Genomic DNA, 23,841 nt, shown 5'->3' on the forward strand with positions numbered 1-23,841 from the left:
ACCTGTCTGGTTTAGAGTGGGTACTTAAGAAATGCTAGTTATTACTACTTTTTAAGATGTCAGTCAGTGTGCCAACAAAGCCAGCAAGCTGCATGGGAACTCTCATCACAAGTATATTCCTATATTCTATATTGTATATACATATTCTTATACTGAGGAAAAAAATACAGGGCACGTATTCCTTGATTTATGGACTGCATGCGTGTTGTCTAAGACAAGAAAGAAGATTCATAAAAGGACTACTAAAACAGAGAAGGGATGAGGGAGAAAAAATAAATTGGGCTGAATTTTATGAAGGAAAGTGTCTTAGTTACTCTTCTCTCATTGCTGGGACAAATACCCAACACCCAAATTGAAGGAAGGAAAGGTTTATTTAGCTCACAGTTACTGGAGGTTGCAGTCCATACTCAGCTGGCTCCAAGGCAGAGCGGCACACGGCAGAGGGCAACCTTTCATGGCAGAAGCAAAGAGCAAGGGAGCGAAAGGAAGAGTAGCAGCAGCTCAAGCAGCTACCTTCTCTTTCTTCCTTACATTAATCACAAACTCCAGAAGCTACCCCAAGACTGCAAGAGGCTTTGGGGGGACAATTATACACAAACCATAATAGGAAGGAATATGAAGAATAATAACTTGTTTATGAAATATTGGGAAACTAGAGCTGGCATGGAAGGCAGATACTTTGAGGTGACTACTTAAGCATATAGTCACTTGACTACACTCCCCCAGCGAGTACCTCAGGCCTGAACTCCTTAGCTCGGGGGTGCGGAGAGCAATCTGGGTGAAAGTGACAAAGCCCTGTGACTGTCCAGAATGGTTGGGATGTTTCTGAGAGAGCCCTTGTTTAGTCCAACCCAGGCTTGTAAATGATTCCTATTGGTATAGTTCTTTATCAAACATGTGAGGCAGCCTGAACTTACAAGTCTCATAATAATCATTTACAGAGCTTCCTATTTGGGCAAAGCACTGCTGAGAATCAAAAGAGAAAGATGGCTTGTGTTGCAATTTCTGCTTGTACTGCTGCCCAGAAACACTAATCAGGTTATTCAAATTAAATATGTATATATTTGATTAACTTTTACTTATAATATTTGGAGGTCAACATTGATACTGTGAAGAATCCCAGGAAATGGAAGCTCTCTTTTTCTTATTGTTTAGTTTTTATAATTTTACCAGGGCTATACTGTTATGCCAATAGATAGTCTTTCATTTCTTTTACTTTTTGGTGGTGCTGGAGGTGCAGCCCAGTGCTCTGGCTAAGTATAGTGAACTATACCTCCAGCATCTTATTTTTAGAGTATTTGTTTGTAAAAAAAAGTTAGAGTGAGAAGTTAGTTTAATCATTATCTTCAACCCCTCATTTCACAGATGAAGAGAGAGCATAAATAAACATGCTTAGATGACAGAACTTGGGTGGGAGCCCTGGTTCTAGTCTTCTGTATAGTCTTTCTTATCAAGATCTTTCCTCCACGAGCACCAGGGTACTTGTAGTGCAGGTGTTTCTGAATACTTCCAGGCTAAAATGGGCTATGTTTTATCTCAGATTATGTAGAACCAGATTTACTATGAACTCAGTGTAGTTACAGGCAGGGTCCATCAGTGGTACAAGTTTGGATGGGAGCAGAAGTGAATTTGCAATATCAAATGCTTTTGTGAGAAGTTTTGGTCAATAACTGAAAAACATAATGTAAGAGATGGACTTAACTGTCTAAGATGCTAATTTGTTGTGAACTTTTTTTATTGCTTACTCTGAAGTTGTGATCATTTTTGTCTCTTTCTAGAATATCTATCAGTACTCTTTGTAGGGTTGGTTTGGTGGTCATGAATTTCTTCAGTTCTTTTTTGTCATGGAAGTATCTTTTTTGTCCATTAAGTTTGGTAGATAAGTTTTGCAGGGTGCATCAATCTGGGTGGAAGTTGTTTTCTTTCAGTACCTAAAATACTTCACTGCACATTCTTCTTGACTTGATGGTTTGTGTTGAGAAATCTGCCATAATTCTGATGGGCTTTCCTTTGTAGGTGATCAATTTCTTTTCTATGACAGCTTTTCTAAAAAAAATTTTATTTATTTATTTATTTAATTGTGTGTGTGTGTGTGTGTGTGTGTGGGTAGGGCCAGCTCAGCCCACCAGGGGGCGGGGCTGGCTGGCATGTGGTGCTGGGGGATTGAACCACGGTCCCTGTGCTTTGCTAAGCTTGTTATAAGTAGGTGCTTTAGACCACTGAGCCATCTCACCAGTCCTCTACGGCAGCTTTTTTTATTTATTTATTTATTTAATTGTGTGTGTGTGTGTGTGTGTGGGGGGGGGGGCCAGCCCAGCCCACCAGGGGGCGGGGCTGGCTGGCATGTGGTGCTGGGGGATTGAACCGCGGTCCCTGATGCTTTTGCTAAGCTTGTTCTAAGTAGGTGCTTTAGACCACTGAGCCATCTCTCCAGCCCATACGGCAGCTTTTAAGAGCAGAATATATTTACTGGGGGAAAGAAAGCTTCTGTCTAAGAAAGGGACAGAAGGGCACCTGAGTAGGTTGCCAAAGAGCCTGACTTTTCTAGGGATTTTTATAGAGTGAACCATGAAGGGAGGCAGTTCTAAAATGGAAAACATGGGAACTCACACATGGGGTGGGACAAAACTATGGTCCAATAAGATTACAAGTATAATTGTTCAGGTAAAACTGATTAAACCTGGATCAAATGGGGAAGTGAGCCATGTGGCAAGCAGGCATGAATACAGAACAGGGGCTTTTCCTGTATGGGTTTGGGCTAGTGCTTCTTTCTGGCTTTTTCAAGGTGATTGATTTAGAATATCAATAATTTTTTCCTATATTTTTTCATTCAAGGTTTCCGTCTTTATGCTCCATTTTTCTTTTCTGTGTCTCCTTTAGGTATGCTGAGCAAATCCTTCATTATGGCTATTGTGGTTGTTATTTCTTTTTTTACCCAAGAAGTTATTTCTGATGAAGCCACACTGTGCCCTGGACAGCCTTGGGGACTTTGGTGAATCCTACCCCCACACCTTGTCAGAGCTCCACTGAGTCACAGCCCTCCTCCCATTGCAGAAGCTACTGTTGTGAACTTTTATCTGACTTTATATTTTAAATTTCATATTCTTTTATTTTAGTTCTTTTTCTGTGTTTGTGTGGTCTCACTATGCAGCTCAGACTTGTAGTGATCCTCCTGTTTCAGCCTCCTTAGTGCTAGGGTTACAGGCATGCACCAACATGCCCAGACTCCATCGCCAGCTCAGTGTGCTTGGGGAGCCGGGTCGGAATGGCATATGGTGCCAGGGATTGAGCCCTGGCCTCTACATTTGCTTAAGAAAGCGCTTAGTCCACTGAGCTATTTCTTTTATTTTACAAGATTATATGTGTTTCTGGTCCTAGATTGTATGTTTCAGAGCCCATGAAGCCTGGTTCTGCTTCTGATGTCCAAAGATACAATCAGTTGGGAATTTTATTTAAGTATTTTAAATTTATTTAAAATTAATTTTTATTAGTTTTAAAAATATATTTAAATTTTATTTCAAATGAAATTAAATTTTTATTGCAATAATAAAAAGTTATGTTAAAATGTTTAAACAAATAGTAGTTCCTTGACTCAGATTTTTCTCTCTGGATTTGCTTTTCTATATTCTTCAGATACAGCACTTTTAATTCCTTTAGTTGTTTCCCTCAATGTTTACCTTTATATTAACTTTTAAAAACTGACCTTTTTATTTATTTTATTGAGAAACAAATAGCAATGAGACAGTTTCAAACTTGATGAATAGGACAGTTTCAATAATTAGTGCCTTGTACATTATTGCCTTCTGAATGGTTATCCATAGTACAAGAAGCAGACAAGATATCCTGTCCAAACACTATTAGTACAAATCTTTCTTCTCATTGAATTAAGCCAAAGTAGCTGTATCTATCCTAACTATTCTGTATATACAAATACAAAATGGTCCTTCCTTTGTATCCCCTTTTCTTGTTTAGTCCTGTCAAAGATGGGTATTCCATTGGCATTTAAATACTATAGGTGCGTGAATTCAGCCAAACAATCCAACACGGTCCAGCAGTCCACAATAGTAGTGGGTTATCTGCAGAAGTTGTTGACTTGAACCTTTCACAGCTCAACATATTAATATGGATTTACTTTATATACCTCATTTTTATACTTTTCTGCTGGATGGTTAAGACCAAGATAAAGCAAGACCTATATATTAAGAGATGTAACTTCTGTATCTGCTAAGGTCAATAATGGACCTTCTTAATTGATTAGTTTTAGACATTATATATTGGTTCCTGAATTATAGCCAATGATTTAACTTTGTTACTCCAAATACTCCTTTCTCTCCTCTCATTTCCACACAAGAGTTAAATCACAAGTTTTTTGTTATCTCAAGCTTTATTTTTTCTTCTTCTTCTGTATTTAGGGCAGGGCCTACAGGGTCTCACTACATAGATCAGACTCATAGTGATTCTCCTGTTTTCAGCCTCCCAAGTGCTCAGATTACAGGTGCACACCACCATGCCCAGTCTCTATCACCATCTCAGCACTCCCCGTGGGCGGGACCAGCATGGCATTGGCATGGTGGGGATCGAACCCTGGCTGCTTTCCTCTGCCTAAGCAGGTGTTTCAGTCTGCTGAGCTATCAGGCTGCCCCTCAAAACTTTAATATTTCTGTTCTGATGATTGTGTAAATATAGCAGGGTCCAGGTAGGTGCCGGCAAGGCCTGTGGTACTGGGGATTGAACTTGGGTTCTTGTGCTTGCCAGGCAGGCGCTTAGACCTCTGAGCTATCTCCCCAGCCCAGGTGACTTAGTTTTCCTAGGTAATTCAGCATGTGGATCCAGACAGATGCTGATTCATTAGAGGAGACCTATTTTCTAATATGTTTCCATATATTTTAACACTACTCCTTTTTGTTGAAATTCAAGTAATTTGTTTAGTTAAATTCCTATAGACCATGGACTTTTATTTTTCCTTGATTTATTTTTACTTATTTGATGAGAATATCACCAAAGAAAAATGTGTTTTTAAACCCTTAAGGCTTTGGCTGAAACATCCAGTCCCAATAATCCTTAGAAGCAGAGATTAAATACTGTATGTCTCATCCAGTCCTTTGTTCACAATGTGCTCCTCTTGGAAAGGCCCTGGGCCCTGCCTAGACCTGTCAGGATGTGCAGCTCTTTCACCCTTCCTGTTGTCTTCAGCATTGTTGTCTGTTGCCAGCTGTGGACAGACATAGGAGTGGCAAATGCTTCGGGCGGGCAGGTTTGATCTGCCCTGATTGTCTGAGGTCTCTGCCTCAGGTCCCAGACTTGAGGGTGTTGGCTCACTTTGAGGAAAGGGAAGAGACAGAGAAATACCTGCTAGAGATTATGGCAGGATTGCTGGCTGTTTATCGGAGACAGTTGTCTCTATTTCCTGCTGGTTGAGCCAGGATTTTTACAATTAAAAGTATTTTTGCCAATCAGTCCACTTAAACTCAAGTTTAGAAAGGATGTCAGTGGTTAATCTGGTACAGTAATTTATTTTCTTCAGTGTTGTAGGATTTGTAGCCTAACCCCAGATTACAGGTCATACGATTGATTTGAAGCTTTTTCTCTATGGCTGCTATCCATTTTCACTACACTTTTGGATACTTTGAAATGAATTATTTTCCTACCTACATGTCTTATCTAGAGGGGATTTCTGGTACTGGCATTTATTTTGTACTATTGGAATCTTGCTAACATTAAACACATTTACTTAATCAATTGACTATGAAGACCTGTTTTTTTTTTTTTTTTCCTTAGCTAGAGTCCACATCACTTCTCTCTGAAGAACAGCTAAAGTGTCTCCTGGATAAGTACACATTCAAACAGAAATCCATCACTGGGTGGATTTCCAAAAAGGAAAATGAAGGCATTGAGAATAAGATGGCTGACTTGCCCCGAATTTCAAGATCTATCCTGTTAGAGTTACTAAATGGATCAGAAGCAGAAACCCAGAAAACAGAGGAGGAGGATGGAGATATGCACGAGCATGCAGAGCGTGAAGGTTCTGTAGACTATCATCTCACCCAAACCTTGGCTGGGCATTATATGGCAGAAACCCTTGTCATTGAAGCAGAGAATGTGAAATGCCTCCAGTTTTCCAAAGATGAGGTTGTTAGTAACACAGAAGACTATTTTATGTCAAAGACTCTTGGCATTGGAAGACTACGAAGGCCTTCTTTCTTAGATGATCCACCATATAATATCAATATGAACCTTTCATTGGAAGACCAGCACCTGAAACTCAGTTCTCCCAAGGAACCAATATCAGGTGAGGCTTGGAGAACATATGTTTTGGGGAATAATTCATATTGATAATCATATCAATGTAAAGGTATGAAGTAGAGCCAGCAGAGCAGATATGAATATAAAGATATATTTGCAAGACACAGATGATACCATTAAGTGTGCAATCATAACATATTTGGCAATGTTCTTAGGAGAGCAAGCTTGAGATTAGTGCTCTTATGAACTATATTATTCATTAAGATAATTAATTCTGGGCTAGCAAGATAGCTCAGTGGTGTAAAGCGCCTGCTTAGGCAAGCTTAGGCAAGTGCAGGGACCGTGGTTCCATCCCCAGCACCACACACTGTGCCAGCCCCACCCCCAGGGCAAGCTGAGCGGCCACAAAAAAAAGAAGATAATTAATTCTGCCATCTGGAAAACTATGTTGATTTTAGAGAAAGTAGTTTGAATGGAAACAAATAAAATAGATTCACATCGTACTTCAAATTATCAACTTTAGTGGTGAAAATTTGTCTCTAGGAATGAATTTGCAAATTGACATTTCTTTTTGTTTTATTAATTTCTGTATGCAGAACTTCCTGTCCAGCCCACTCTTGTATCCTCAGATATTTTGTCACAATCCATTGTAGCATCTTACAATGATACAATTAGATAGGGTTTAAATAAGGTGGGAAGTTTTGGGTTTTTTTTTTTTTTCCATTTTTTATATATTTGGTATGGGGTCTCACTACACAGCATGGACTTGTACTGATTCTCCTGATTTCAGCCTCCCCAGCACTGCGATTACAGCCATCCATCACCACAGTTGGACTCTGTGGCAGGCTTAGCATGCCCGGGAGTGACCAGGATCGAACCCTTGTCCCTTCGCTTACCAAAGCAGGCACTTAGTCTGCTGAGCTATCTTGCCAGCCTGGGAAGTTTTTGACATAAAAGTATATATAATTATTTATCTATGTTGTTAGAAGTCTATCTCAAAATTTAAGAGTCTATTTAAAAAATTTCAACTTCTATCTTTAATATAGATTACTTAAGAATATATTGCCTTTTAAATCTAATATGCATGTACTTTTTCATTTGTTCCTCTTTAAGTCTATAATCTATTAATTCCAAACTAACTCCTGAGTCCCATGTTTCAGACTTCCTTTAGGTTCAAAATTTCAGTCCTTATTGAATTATCCCTCTCCCTCACTTTCCATTTCTAAACTCCAAGTACTATTTGGCGTACTCCTGCAGCCTGTCTTCCAGCTAGGCCCTGAGCACTAGGGTGGCCCAGGGAAACCCCATCATTTCTTGTCTTTCCCCACCCTCTGCCAGGAAGCTGATTCCATAGCCAGCTTCCCACCTCCCAAGCTTCTGGGACTCTCCATTGCCTAGTGTACGAAATCTGAATTCTTCCTACTTGCTCTTGAAGCCCCGTGGTCTTTTCAGAAGCTCCTTCTCCGTTAGTCTCTAATTAGTCACCTGAGTGTCACTCAGGTAATTACTAATCTTGTCTCTGGATTTCCAGAGCTTTCCTGAGTTTCTGCTGCTCACAGCCATTGCTCCCCAGGAATGTCTGGTGCTCATTTAATGTTATTGAATTCTGTTTTTTTCTTCCAGCTGGCAAAACCAGGCTTTATTTTGGAAAAGACAGTTTAATTGGTTTTGGGTGGAGGGCACAGGCAAGAAGGGGTGCCCCAGGCAGTAATGTGGTGGGCCTCAGGTGGGTCTCTTGCTCCCAGTGCTCCCTTGTACAGCTGTCTCTTCATGGGTTCTCGGGCAGCCTCGGAAGAGGTGCGGACTGAGAGAGGCTGCTGTGGCCCACTCACTTGGGCAGGACGTAACTAAGAGAGTGGATGACTGTGGATACGGTGCAGTGAACATGAGAGTGCAGCCATCTCTTAGACATGTGGACTTTAATTTCTTTGGCTAGAGATGATCAGAAGTGAGGCTGGTGGATCACATGGTGTTTTTAGTTTTGTGAGGAACCTCTGACCATTTTCCATATGGATGTGTAATTTACATGCCCACCAACAGTATGCAGGGTTCCGTCTATCCCACATCCTCACCAACACCTACCTTCCATCTTTTTAATAACAGCCATTCTAGCCAATATGGAGTGATGCCCCATTGTGGTTTTCAGTTGCATTTTCCTAGTGATTAATGGTGCTGAGCATTTTTACACGAGCCTCTTGGCCATTTGCCTTTTTTTGAAAAATATTTTTGCATTTCTAAAAAATTAGAAATTTTTTCTGTTAGGTTGTTTGGATTCTGTCTACATTTTACACATTAAACCATACATAGATGTGTGGTTTTCAAGTATTTTCTCCCATTCTGTAGGTTTCCTCTTTGTTTTATTCTTTACTTCCTTTGCTTTGTAGAGCTTTTTAGTTTGATGTAACCTCATTTGCCTATTTCTTCTTTTGTTGCCCATGCTTTTGAGGTCATACCCAAAATATTGTTGTCCTCCAGACCAATGTCATGAAGTAGTTCTCTTATGTTTTATTTTGGTAGTTTTATATATTATACTTTAATCTACTTAGAGTTGATTTTTATATGTGCTATAAGAATCAAATGTCATTTCTACATTTATATTCTACTTTTCCTGGTGCCATTTATTGAGAGACTGATTTTTTTTGCTGATGTGTTTTCTTGGAACTGTTGTCAAAAATCAGTTGATCAGAAATGCATAGATTTGTTTCTAGGTTTTTTAATCTTTTCTATTAATTGATGTGCCTATTTGAGGTTGTACCATGCTGTTTCGATTACCAGTGTTTTGTGTAATGTTTTGAAATTAGGAAATGTAGTGTTTTCAGCTTTGTTTGAGAGTGTTTTGGCTTTTCAGAGTCTTTTATAGTTGTAGAGGAATTTAAGGACTGTTGTGAAAAATGACATGAATTTTTCTAGAGATATCATTGAAGCTATAGATTACTTTGGTTTGTATAAATATTTAACAGTGTTAATTCTCTAATTCATGAATATGGGATTATCTTTTTATTTATTGGTCTCTTCAGTTTTTTTGTTTTGTTTTGTTTTTGAGACAGGATCTCACTGTATATTTCAGGCTGACCTTGAATTCACCATGTAACCCATGTGGACCTTGATCTCTCAGTGATCTTCCTATCTCAGCCTCCTGAATGCTTGGATTACAAGTGTGCACCATCATGCCCAGATTCATCAGTTTCTTTTGTTATGGGCTAAAGCACAGCCATCTTGGAATAGAAAAGACATCCTGGACTAAAATGAACTTTAGCAGACCTAAGCAGCCCTCCCTCCTTCATATGTGGCAGAACATTCCAGCCCTAAGAGGACACAGTGAAAAGATCTAACAGACTCCCAGTAATACAAATTTCCACTGCACTGACATATTCCAAGCCAAATAAGAAAACGTTCTTGTTTCCCCAACTGCCCAGAACTCTGACCCTATAAAATCTATAGTTGTAGCTCCTGCTGGGGGTTGACATTCCCAACTCCATGTTGGATGTTGTTGGACAGATAAATAAAGATTATCTCTCCTCAGCCTCCATGGGTGAATCTTTACACTTTGCTTTTCACCACACCACTTTCATCAGTGTTTTCTGGTTTTTAATACACAGTTCTGTCATTCTACTTGTTAAGTTTACTCCTAAATCTTTTTTTTTATGCTATCATAAATGAGACAGTTTTCTTAATTTTCTTTTTGGCTATATTCATTATATATGTAGAGATGTTACTGATTTTTGTGTTAACTTTATTTACTGTAAGCTTACTGAATTTTTTATTTGTTCTAACAGTTTTTTAATGGAGTCTAAAATTTAGTGTTTTCTACAAATAAGACCATGTTATTAGTAAACAGTTTTACTTCTTTTTTCGAGGCAGATTCATGTATTTATTTCTAATTGCTGTGGACTTTCAGTTTCATGGTGATCAAAAGGGGTGATGAACATACTTATTGTTACCACTTCCAATCTTGAAGAAAGAGCTTTCAACTTTTCATGAGTGAATACAATTTTAGTTGTAAGTTTGTACCAAGTAGCCTTTATTGTGAGGTTTATTTCCTTAAACCTAGTCTGTGGGGATTGTTTTTTATCATGAAAGAGTATTGAATTTTGTCAAATGCTTTTTCTGGATCTATTGAGATGGTCACATGGCTTTTGTCCTTCATGTTGTTAATGTGGTGTGTCACATTTATTACTTGCCAATGTTGAGCTCTCCTTGCATTCCATAGATAAAACTCACTTGAGTGTAAAAGCTGATTCTTTTAATGCACTACTGAATTTAGTTTTATAATCCACTTACGTTTAAGGTAATTAACATATAAGGACTCACTTCTGCTGCTTTGTTATTTGTTTCCTGGTAGTTTTATAGGTGTCTTGTTTCTTTCTGCCTCTCATTGTTTCTGTTTTCGCTTGATGAATTTTCTATGGTGGTACGCTTTGGATCCTTTCCTTCTATATTGTTTGCAGCGACCATGGATATCTGTTTCGTGTTTACTGCCAAGCTTACATGAAACATTTCATACTTATACTTGGCTATTTCAAGCTGAAAACAGCTTAACTTGGATCATATATAAAAACTATGTTTTCATTCGCTCATTCCTCCTTTTTATGATATGTCAAAATTTAATTTTTGTATAACTGAATTTATTCTTGAGAAGTTGCTTTTATTTTGTCTTTCAATCTATGTGTCTTAACCTTTTAACTCTTATAGTAGAGATAAAAGTCATACCACGCTTATATATTAGAATCCTCTGAATATGACTAGGTATCAGTTATAAGATTTAGTCTTGCTTTCATATGTTTATCATTTGGGAGCCTTTTCTTTCAGTTTAGGGTACAATGGTCCCTTACTTATTGCAGAAGTTACATTCTAGACACCCCTGTGATAAGTGAAAATCAGCAAAGTATCAATGCTATATTTATTTCAGTATATCCTTTCCATACTCTTATAAACCTTTCCCTTTTAAAAACACTTCTAATGTTCTTTTTTAAAATTAAATCTATTGAGAAAGAAAAAACAATGAGACAGTTTTAAAACAGATTAGTAGGACAGTTATAATAGTTAATACATTGCATATTGTTGTCTTCATAGTAGTTATTCAGAGTACAAGATGCAGACAGAATATCTTGTCTAAAAACTATGAGTTCAAAACATTCTTCTTATTGAACTAGGAGAAAGTAGCAGTATATCTACTTTGCATATATGTATATATATGTATATATTTTTTTCACTCCAAAATGGTCCATCATTTATATTCCCCTTTTTTGTTTACTTTTGTCAGAGATGTGTATTCTGTTGCCATTCAAGTATTGTAGGTGCGTGAATTCAGCAAAGACACCCAATGTAGTCCAGTAATCCATAATAGTAGTGGGTTATCTGCAGGACTGGCAATGTCAGAAGTTGTTGACTTGAGCCTTTTACAGCTCAGCATATTAATATGGCTTTACTTTTTATACCTTTTTTAATGCTTTTCTGCTGGATGGTTAAGACCAAAATAAAGCAAGACCTATATAACAAGAAATGTAACTTGTATCTGACAAGGTCAGTCAAATCCCCTCAGGATTTACTCTGAAACCTTGTACAGCAGTTTGTAGATCTTTTGTCTGTGTCATCCATGTGGATGAGTCACAGCTATTGCTTGACCAATTTGCTCTCTGTGAAGGCCTAAGAGAATGTTTTCTGTCCACGTGACTCCCCTTAAACATACTCTACATCATGGATCACTTTCCTCTGTGGCCCCATAATCTCCTTGATCAGAAAATTTGGGACACCACTGAATTACAGGATGTTACAGTACAGGTTCTTTTATGTCCTGAGTCCTCACTGACCTTGGAGGGCTAGGGCCACAGTGTTAGCTATCCTTTTAGCCTTTCTTTTTCTCTATTTTTCTGGTCTGCAAACTTAAGTTTTTAACTCTCCAGAAGAGTAGCTTAATGATATTATTGCCCTAAAACATCGACTGTTGAGCTTAACATCAGTACCTGTCTGAATATCAAACACCTTAGACATAACATGGAACAGGTATTTTCCATCAATCATTAATATGCTAAATTTTAAATTTCTACAGAATGAGAAAAAAATTAAAAATGGTAAAAAATAGAAATAAACAATTATAAATTTTTACACAGAAATTTAGAAATCTAACCATATACAACATTGTAGTAGGACAGTCCTATGACATTTTTTTCTTATCTCTTATTTTCATTTATTTTTTCTTTTTTTAAATAAACATTTACTTGAGAGATAGTATAGTGGTAATTGATATGATATTAAAAGCAGTACACTTTTAGAAGACCAGAATGACAGGCATTCTAAGCATGGACCTAGTATTACACATTGCTGTCTTCAGTGCAGTTGCTTTGTTCATAGGTATCAGCATATACAGTTAGTCATGGTGAGAATCCTACCAATTAACTACTAGTTTCAGAAAGCCGATGGAGATTCTCAGGATCATTGCCTTAACCATCTTTTGTATATAAATGTATGGTTTTGCCCCTGACGTGTTTCCTACCTTTTCTCCTTGCACTCTCTTCGTTGTTTAGTCCTTAAGTTCTCACTTTCCTTTTACTTATGTTGTAACTTTCAATTTTTATTTCTTTTGAGTTCTTATACTAGGGAGACTAAGCGATAATTACAGGTGTGTGTCTGGTTTATTTTACTTATGTGTATATCTTCAAGTTACATCCGCTTAACTATGCAGGCTTTGAGTTTATCATTCTTTATAGCTAAGTAGTACTCCATTGTATGAAAATACCACATCTTTTTTGATCCATTCCCCAGGTGATGAGCATTTTGGTTGCTTTCAAGATTTGGCTATCACAGATTATGCTGCTCTAAACATAGATGCATATATATCACTATGATATGATGTTTTCAGTTCTTTTGGGAAAATTCCCGGTAGAGGCATAGCTGGATTGAATGGGATTGGATTTCCAGTCCTTTTTTTTTTTTTTTTTTTTGTGGTACCAGGGATTGAACTCAGGACCTTGCAGTCGTAGTTTTTTAAGGAGTCTCCACACTGATTTCCATAATGGTTGCACCAGTCTACATTCCTACCAGCAGTTAAAAAAAAAACCTTCTAATGTTCTTAACCATTTTCTATGTAATTTGAACAACATATGTATACTGTATGGTGCTGCCAACTGGGCTCTGGAATAGCTTCTGGTAGGGCAGAATTTTAGATCATATTCCCTGTCTGCAAAGCACTATTCTTCCTAATCTGTAGCTTCAGAGAGCCACGTGCTTGACTCTCAGACTGAGAGAGGTCTCTGGGGTCATAGCTCTGCCACTTGGGATGGGCCAGGCTGGAGGCTGTGCTCTACAGATATAGAGAACGTGAGCTTCCTCACACAGGGAAGTCTTATGTGGAGAATAAGTCTTGTTGAGTCACATAAATAGCCAGTGGAGTTGAACAGGGTCAGATCCTCCTCTGTGTAAGTGTCCCATGATCTACACTGGCCTACTAATCTGGGAAAGGCTGAAGGAGAACACCACGGCTTGGTGGGATCACTACTTGGCTCTTGGGGTTAGATGTTGTCTGATACCTCCCTCTAATTGCTAGCTTGGCCTTGCCTTCCTGCCCGGGACTGGGTGGGTAAGCTCATTAGGGACAAGTGCCTGGCAGACCTGTGGGCAATGCTTCTTGCAAGGCATTCTCTTGGCTAGGTTTTCTAGTGAAGTGCCTTCATTGGCTAGACCACAGAGCTGCTGCCAAGATCTGTGTGTTGCTGCTGTGAGCCCCACCCCTGTTCTTTGTAACATCTTAGAAAAATATCCCTGCCAACACTCCAGTAGCTCCACGAGTGGGGTGAGTCTCTTGTGAGGAGTCTCAGGCTGGTGGGGAAGCTCTATGTCTACTATAACTTTTCCTACTATAGAAAGGATAGGTCTAGGATAATGCTCTGTGTATGACATTAAGACAGCTTGGAGGTGGAGGAGGGGTGAATGTAGTGAATGTGGAAACTTTGTCCTTATTCTTTTCTCATTTTTGTATGTCTGTGGCCCAAACAGTATCTTTGCCTTGCTCTTGAGGGATATTCATGAATTCATATTTTTATATGAATCAAATCATATTTTTTGTTTGTTTGTATGGTCCATAGTCAAGTGCCAGTGGGAGTCCTGTGAGGGGGTAGGAAGTGGAGAACTGCTGTTGCATCATCTGGCTCACTAAAATGTCAAGCTATAATATTTTGTCCAACAGCAGAGTTCATTTACAGCATGAAATTCAATTAGAGGGTTGTGGTTGGCCTTCTCCCTTACCACGTATCTTCTTTTAGTAGATAGACTTTAGAACCTTTGTTCTACCCTTCAATGACTGTATTTTGTTTCTTTTGGGGAAAGATTGATAGAAAGTATCTGAGCTTCTTTGTGTACTGTTATCAAATTTACTAGCTGAGATACAGTGATTTGCTGTATATGGAGTTTCATTTCCATGGGGAGTGTGTGTTTAGGATGGCAGTTGCCTAAAAGATGAATATGAATCATATTGATTATATCTGTCATTGAGCAGATATGACAAGATGGAATGAGCCAGAACTTAATATGACTTAGTGGAAAGAAATTATGTAGGCACAGAACATGCCTTTATGATCATACCAGATAATCCTCATACCTGATTATAATAACTGCTTGTGGAAGATCAAGGTGATACAGATGTGAATATGTGTGGGCTTGGAAAATAGCTCAGCTGCATACACACCTGCCTGGCAAACACGAGGTCATGAGTTCAATCCCCACTATCAAACAAAGAGAGAGAGAGAGAGAGAGAGAGAGAGAGAGAGAGAGAGAGAGAGAGAGAAAAGAATATGTGAACTACACTTCATTTTCTAGTTATTGCAAATAAACTCTAAGGCATTGGTGATGAACCTGTGGCACATGTGCTGCAGCATTTGTGGTCACTGCGTGCCCTAAAGGTTCATTATCACTTCTCTGAGGAAATAGCTCCCATGCTATTATTTTGAGCATGTTATAATATCTGAAGTTGTTTTGCTAACCTTGCCATTTATAGTCGCTAAAATAACTTGCTAATCACTTTTTTTGTGTAATACTAAATTGTACATTGTGCGCTTTCTGCAAAGGGGACACAAAAAGCAAATGCTAGACAAATTTTCTTGGCAAAAAGCCCTTTAAAGATGTTTCTGTAATGAGGAGTTGCTGTACATTCAGCTGTTATATTATGTTCTGGTTCTTTCTCAGGAAATAAATGCACATGAATGTGATTCAGATTAGATTTCTATAAGAAGACAAGGAGGAAATTTAAAGACCAGTTATCATCTTTTCTTTTAATAGCAAATATTCTTGAGATGTAGTTCTTTTTTCCTTGATAAACTGAGGTTTTCCCCAAATATTTTAGTTCTGCTTCTAGAAGACAACCAGATAAAGCTTAAAAAGAACTTAATAACCAGCTTAATTCACATTATTGAAATATAAGGTTTTATTTCACCATTGTATCAAAATTTTTCAATGTGAAATACTTTATTTGCTGTGTTTTTGCTTTGAATTCAGTGGTAATTACTGTGTTTTGACTTTGTGAATATCATAAGATCTAGTAAACTCATTGTTGACCGTCTAACAGTTGGGATTTTAGGGAACTGGTAAATAGCACTAATATCTTCCCCATAATGATCAGAAACAATTGAGAAGGTGCTGCTAATGAAAAGAGAACAAACAAGTCAGTTTTATTACTGTCATGACTCCAGCTGTCGCCAAGTGGACTTTGTACTGCTCTGTTTTGAAGTAAACCTACCTCTGAGTCACTGAGTCACAGGTCACAGTGGTGACCTGTGGAGTCCTAACCCACAAAGTCGAGGCATCTAGAATGTACCCTGCAGAGATGGGCGGAGCGAGGCACTGTTCCCTGAGCAGGAAGGGGCTGAGCTGAGTGTGCTCCCACTCTTATGTTCTTCCACGAGTAGGAATGGTGTCCAGTGTTTGCAGCAACAGAACCTCAGACATGTCTCGCGTTGCACAAAGCTTCAAGTCTGTGAGATAGTCTAGAATTTAAAAGAATTCTCTTATGCTGAGTTGTTTTCTGTGTAATCAAAATAAAAGGCATCTCGCCAAGCATATTATTTTCTCTTTTCTACTCTGCATTTGAGCCTAGCTATCAACAGAAATTCATATGATAAAGAGCCAAATATGAAAACAAAGTGAAGTTGGGCAAAAAGGGACACAGAAGAAATTTTAAAGAAGGGGAACAAAACTACACTAATTCTTAAAAAAAAAAAAAAAAGTGAAATGGAATTTTTCAAAGGACCTATTGAAGGAACAGTACCCTTCTGTAACAAGTGCAACAATGAGTCATATAAGGTTTTAGTTGTTGCTGTTTTAAAATGTAACACCATAAATGAACACTAGGGTTATCACCCATCCTGATTTGCTCAGAAATGTACTGGTTTTACCACAGATGATCCGTGACCCTGGAATCCCTCAATTTCTAGTACATTGGGTTGATTTGTCACTTTAAATTGAAACTGAGAACATAAAATAAAGTAAATTAGTTACTCAAAATATAAAACTATTAATAGAGTCCAGATAAGTAGCAGGAGCTCAGGCTAGAATCAAGCTAGCAAAGGTAGGCTCAGCCCTGCCTACCTGAGTGATATAGCCTAATGATTAGGAACATGGGCTTTGGATAGGGAAGACCTGGTTTGAGTCCTCTGATCCTTAGTCAGTGATCTTATTTTTTTTTTTTCCGTCCATACCTTGGTTGTCTTACTTGTAAAATTGGCTGGTATAATAGTTTGGATGTTGTATGTCCCCCAAAGTTCATGTGTTAAAGTTTTGGTGCCCAGCACAACTCTTTTGGGAGTACAGTTGTAGGATTTTCAGGATTTGAGGCCTCATTGGAAGTCATTAGGTCTCTGGGGATAGGCTGTAGAAGGAGCTAGGAGGATCCCAGCATCTTCTTTCCCTCTGCTTCCTGACTTTCTGAGTGGTTTGGTGGGCCACATCCTTCCAAGTGATAGGTTGCTGTTACCAGAAGCCCAGAGAATGGGGCTACTTGATCTTGGGCCGGACCTTTGACAACTGTGAGTCAAAATAAACCTATTCTTTTTATAAGTTAATCAATTTAGTTGTTTAATTATAGTGGTAGAAAGAGGACTAATACAAGTGGTTTTAATATTCTGTAGGGTTACAATAAAGATAAAACATGAAAATTCACATATATGATACCCAGTAATGAGTTGGTTGAACTATATGGCCTTTAACATTAGATTGGGAGATATGCCCTAAAAGTTCAGTTTTCTGAAAGATTGGCCAATCTGGACTGAGTAGCAGATGCTTCCTTTAGGAGTGTGTGTTCTCCAAAAGCCGATGGCTAATGTCTAGCCCTCTCTGCTTTGTGAGTTGGAGACTCTGAAGTTCTCACATTCCCAGCTTACAGTATATTCTAACCACTGATATAGCTTGTTACATTTGCAGGCTAGAACCTACTGTATTGGAATTTTCACCTTAAGAAGGTCCTTGGTGTTATTTCCACGCAGTGAAGTTTGAGAAGCACTGTTATGCATCAGCGCAGAGGTGGTGAACCGATGGCACAGGTGCTGCACTGACTGTTCGTTACTATTGAAAGCTCTAAAAGGTTCACCACCACTGCCATGGTTTTATCCCTTGTTGAAGGGAACACTGGGATCATCCATGGACTTTTGCTTGATTTTATAAACATGTCCAAACACGTGTCTAGACTTACTGAAATCAGAGTTCCTGAGATCTAGAGCCCTGGATGTCCACTTAATGCTAGTGACAGAGTTTTTCTAAGTATACTTGAAAAAAAAACAGGGGTTTTAGTTTAATGGAAGAAAGCTAATTATGTCATCCTATTTGAGTCCTCAAAACAAGTTCTGCTGATAATGACAACTACCAGCATACAACATGAATGTGCTTAATGATGAAATTCTGCCTATTGGATTGTAACTGGCTGGCTGAAACCTGTATGGCGGTGATCTGAGGAGGGATGTGGTGGTGTATGTCATACTGATACAACCTGAATGCTGTCAAAGAACAAATTTTCTTTGTTATAATGGTCTTGTTGCTTTGCAATGGAGCTGTGTGGTTCTAGAAATTGTGACAATAACAGCATATTTGGGTTTGCTGTTAAGGAAGTCATTAATTCATCCTTGTCTTAATGGGTTTCATTTTTCTTAGTGTGTTCCCTCTGACTTACTTGTGAAATTACTTTTCCAGGTCTGCTAGTTACTTCTTAGATGTTCATAGTGACTTAGCCTCTGGTTAGGTAGTCAGATCAACCCTCTTCACAGTTTTCTTAACCAAAATACCATAGCTCCCAAATTAGTAATTTGCATAGTCTTCTTTCTTTATTATATAAAATTTTAGTGTAGAAGACATTTATATTATTTGCATTTATTTTTCAAATTACTTATTTTTTTTTCATACTGGGCATCGAACTCAGGACCCTGGGCTTACCAGACAGGCACTGTACCACTGAGCTATATCCCTGGCTCAAGTTACTATCAACTGATTTTCTTTAACCTGATTCATTAGGTAAAATTTCATGTTTGTTTGGCACTGATCATTTCTCTACTTAAAAAACATCACTTCCTCTCACTCTATTTAGAAGCATAATGTGAACATCCTCTTTAAAAATTTAGATTTTTACTGGTGATGTACTAACACTCTGTCAGTTAGGGAAACTTAGGATTCCATTGCTTCATTCAAATTAAATAAAAGATACCATAGATAATCTACCAGGATTGTGGATCTGATCTGTGGACCTGCCCTGTTGGATCACTTGGAGGCTTATTAGAAACTCAAGGCCCAGGCCTGCTCCTGACCCACTGGGTTCTGTCTGCCCAGTAACAGGATGTCCCTACCGGTGATTCGTGTGCATGTTAAGATGTGAGATGCTCTGGACTATGTAGTTTTATTGTCACCTCTAGCACTGTGGTAGTGTTGAACATAATATATAGAAAATATCCTCACTATGTGCCCAGTCTCTGCTATTTTCTTCTTTTTTATATATACTGGGAAAAAAGGTATATATTTAAAATTAGCCAGTTGGAATCAGTTTAGATGATCCCAATTTTGTTGGCAACATCTCATGCATCATAATTGTCAGCCAGTTGAACACATGCTTTTTTGTGCTAGTCCCACATAGGGGGCACACTGAGATGACGATTGAGATTGGGCATGGTGGCGCATGCCTGTAATCCCAGCACTTGGGCGGCTGTAAACAGGAGAATCACTATACGTCCGATCTAGTAGTGACATCTGAACACCCAGTAGACCCTTCCCTAAAATACAAAAAAACAACAACAACAAACAAACAAACAAAAAGGAACATATGCATTCTTCTTTCCATCAGGCCTGATTAGGGTATTGACCTTGGCAACATCAAAGCCATAGAGCTTCTTTACAGCTTGTTTTGATTTGGTGCTTATTGGCTTTGACATCCACAATGAGCACAAGTGTGTTGTCATCCTCAATCTTTTTCATTGCTGACTCTGTGGTCAGGGGGAATGCGTGATGGCATAGTGGTCAAGCTCGTTTCTCCTGGGGGCGCTCTTCTGAGGGTATTTGGGCTGCCTCCGGAGCCGCAGTGTCTTGGGATGGTGGAAGGTGTTCATATCTTCTTTTTGAGGCTGTGGATGCCTTTCAGCATGACCTTCTTGGCCTTCAAAGCTTTTGCTTTGGCTTCAGCTTTGGGAGTAACAGGGGCTTCCTTCTTCGCCTTTGGTGCCATCTTGGTAAAATGGCTCCTCCTATTTTCTTCTTGAATTCCTTTTTCGTGAAGACCCTGCTTTCTCTTGAGTGCCTTGGCTCTTCAAGTGTCCTACTGTCAGTCTTTAGGAACCTTCTCTGCACAGAGCACACATGCCCTGAGGTGCTAGCTTGCATCCTCTACTTTTTTATGGTTAATGTTTTTTTTTTTTTTAGATAGCTGTAGCTATTATGGGGGGATCTTTTCAGATGACTAGTTGGCATCTGCCTGGAACCAGCCTGCCATTCGCAGTTGTCCTGAGTCTGTTTCTTAGAAGTTCTACTTCTTACTTTTGGCTGTGTTAGAATTACATGGTAAGATGTAAAACAATTAATTCCCTGGTTTCAATTAATTAAATAGTGTCTAGGGGTTGACTCTAGACATCAGTACTAATTTAAATCAGTTTTAAAGAATAGGATGTAGGTAAGTCTGTGGTCCAGTCATACTTTAAAACTACTGTTCCTGGGTGCCAGCTTGTTTATTCATTATGGGAATGCTTTCCACCAGTGCCAGTGATCAGGGACCCCTTCAGTGAGTCCATACTTTCCTACCAAGTGTACAGTGCATGGTAGGAAGAAAGAACAAGATACAAAACACAAGTGCAGGCAGAGATCTGGGATGACCATGTGTCCTCTGAAAACAAGGCCAGGAGGCACACAGAACCTTGGTGTTTGTTCATTACATCTAGTCAGTGACAGTGGGTGAAGGGCAGTGGGTAGTTCTAGGAACAGTAATGGCGACTATAGTGGATGAGGAAGGAGAACAAACGATTCTTGCAAGGACAAGGACAAAGATAAGATGGGGGTAATGAGGAACTTGTAGTTTCCCCAGATGCCTTATGTTTCTAACAGGTTTTATCTTGTCCTGTGAGTGCAATAGCAGCCATTATCCCTAGGGCTTTCAGCTCTGGCCAGAAAAGAGCTGGGAGTTCCTTGTGCCAATCTGGCTCAAGTGCAGGACAAGAATGAGCTTTGGACTTCCCCTAGACTCAATTTATAATTCATAGTCTCCAACAATTCACCATCTATCCTGCCTGCCTGCCTGCCTGCCTCCCTCCCTCCCTCCCTCCCTCCCTCCCTCCCTTCCTTCCTTCCTTCCTTCCTTCCTTCCTTCCTTCCATCCATATCTATTCATCCACATATGTACTCTACAAACAGTTCTTGGGTTTCTTGCTGTGTTCTACCTAACTTTCTAAATTCCAGGTTTTTCGGCTTTGGCATTGTTGACATTTCTAAGCTGTGCATTATAGGAAGCTACATAGAACCCCTAGCTTCTACTCAGAAGATAGCATTACAATATTTTTAAATGTTCAGTGGGGGACAAAATTTGCCCCAGTTGAGGACTGCTGCTTAACAGAAGGATATAAAAAGAGCAGGACAAAATCACCATTGTAAACATTTCCACAGCCTGATGATGAAGGCAGGCACTTAAATAATTATGGTACAGTGGGACAAATATAATACAAGCTTTAAGATCAAGTCCATAGGGACTTGGGGGTAGGGACACTGGGGAAATGGGAGGTGGCTTAAAGCACAGCCTCCAAGGATGAGTGGACAAATAGAGTGCTCTTTAGAAAAGGAATCGCTCTTCAAAGGCCTGGAGCTTGGTTCCATGCTTCCTCATCTTGTTTATGGAATATTGTGGTCCCCTTCTCTTCCGTCTCATATTTCTCTTCCACATCTTGATAGTATCAGTACTGTTCTAACTTTGCTGTCTGCAATTCTGAGTCATCTGGCTTTAATTATTTAGTTGACTCTTTTATTTTTTTTTAGTAATGGCTTTCAGATATCATTTATATACCTGTATTTGTTTCCTATTGTTGTCATAACAAATTACTGAAACAGAAGTTGATTCGCCTGCAGTTCTAGTGGCCACAGTCTGCAAGCACAGTGGCTCCAAGGCCGCCTGCTCTGCCAGGAGGCTCACTGGCTGAATGCTTTATTGCACCTTCCAGTTCCTTGTGGCTGTCAGCATCGCTGAGCTTCTTTGTGGCCACATCACTTCAGTCTTTGCCTCCAACTTCACACCACCTGGTTCTGTGTGTGTGTTCCTCAAGTCTCCCTATGCTTTTTTTTTTTTACAGACAGACACTTCTTAGCAAATTTAGAGTGCAGTTGGCTAATAGAATGTGATCTTCTCAAGACCCTCTAACTTAGCTGCATCTACAAAGACCCTTTTCCAGAATAAATCAAAATTCACAAGTTCCAGAGATGGAGAAGATATGGGTATAAATTTTATGCAGTAACAGTACCAGAACACCTTATCATTCATCCTATTTAAATAAATACAATCCAATGGATTATAGTACATCTAGAGTTGTACCACTTTATCACAATCAATGTTATATTTTCTTTACTTCCCAAAGAAACATTTGTATCTATTAGTTATCACTCCCTATTTTCCCTACTCCAACCTCCTGTTGTAGGCAATCACTAATCTATTTTTCTGTCTCTTTGAATTTGCTGGCTTTGGATATTGTGGCCTTTTGTACACATTGCATGATGTTTTCAAGATTTATGTTGAAATCTTGAAATGTAGCATGTATCAGCGCTGTTTATTTTTATTACAGAATGATATTTTAATGTATGGACATACCACATTTTACTTACATGCTCATTAGCTGACAGATAATAGCCCAAAGGGGGTTGTTCCACTTTTTGGCTATTATCTACGTTAATGTGAATATTTGTGTACTACAAGTTTTTGTGTGGATGTATGTTTTCACTTCCCTTGGGCTGCCTCAGGAATGGAATCGCCCTGTCTCTTGCAAACTTTTGGTGAACGATCAGACTGTTTGCTGGAAATATAGTACCATTTACATTTCACAAGTTTCTCCTGCTGCTTTTTATTGTCTTCTTTCCTTTGATTCTGTTGTCAATTCTGCCTTTTCTGTTAACTTTCTCACTAAGGGCAGAAAAATATTACCATTTCACTTCTCTTAGTGTCATAAGACACAAATGGCACTGAGCTTGACTTACCCGACATGCAGCATTTACTTTTGCTTTTACTTTGCTTCCTAGAAACTCAGTTGAGTTTAACCTTATTTATTTATTCATTTGGATCTCATAGTAATTACATCATTATTTTTTTCCCTTTTTAATTTTATTTTAAAAAATTTTTTAGTTTATCTTAATGAGAAAAAATAATAGCAATGAAACAGTTTCAAAAACACGTTAGTAGGACATTTACAATAATTAATATATTTCATATTGTTGTCTTTGTAGTAGTTATTCAGAGGACAAGATGTAGACATGATATCTTGTCTAAACACTATTAGTACAAACCTTTCTTCTCATTGAACTAAGAGAAAGTAATATATATATATTCACAGATACCATCTTACCCGAGAAAGAATGGCTATCATAACGAAATAATAAAGAAATCAATCAACAACAAATGTTGGAGAAGCTGTGGGAAAAAGGAACCCTTCTCCACTGCTGTTTGGAATGTAGATTGGTGCAACCATTATGGAAATCAGTATGGAGACTCCTCAAAAAACTAGCACTGGAAATCCCATTTAATCCAGCTATCCCCCGTCTGGGAATTTTCCCAAAAGAATTGAAAACATCATATCATAGTGATATATGTGCACCTATATTTATAGCAGCACAATCTGTGATAGCCAAATCTTGGAAACAACCAAAATGCCCGTCACCTGAGGAATGGATGAAAAAGATGTGGTGTTTTTATACAATGGAGTATTACTCAGCTATCAAGTACAATAAACTCAAAGCCTTTATATATAAGTGGATGCAACTTGAAGATATACTCATAAGTGAAATAAACCAGACCCACATGTGTAAATGTCATGTTGTCTCCCTAGTGTAAGAACTCAAACGAAGAAATAAAAATTGAAAAGATGCCTTATCTTTAAATCCAGTCATTTTAGCTCTCAA

At 38.6% G+C, this 23,841-nt stretch overlaps 1 protein-coding gene across 1 annotated transcript in view; it reads left to right on the forward strand.

Annotated features, from left to right (window-relative positions):
* Nucleotides 1–23,841, forward strand: part of Fsip1 (fibrous sheath interacting protein 1) — a 266,885-nt gene that overhangs the window by 242,067 nt on the left and 977 nt on the right. Inside the window, exon 11 of the mRNA XM_004623531.2 lies at nt 5,779–6,289. Coding sequence (XP_004623588.2) covers nt 5,779–6,289 — 511 coding nt within the window. The remainder of the gene's footprint in view (nt 1–5,778; nt 6,290–23,841) is intronic.

The sequence above is a fragment of the Octodon degus genome, unplaced genomic scaffold, assembly GCF_000260255.1.
Source record: "Octodon degus isolate 3935 unplaced genomic scaffold, OctDeg1.0 scaffold00002, whole genome shotgun sequence".
Taxonomy (NCBI): domain Eukaryota; kingdom Metazoa; phylum Chordata; class Mammalia; order Rodentia; family Octodontidae; genus Octodon; species Octodon degus.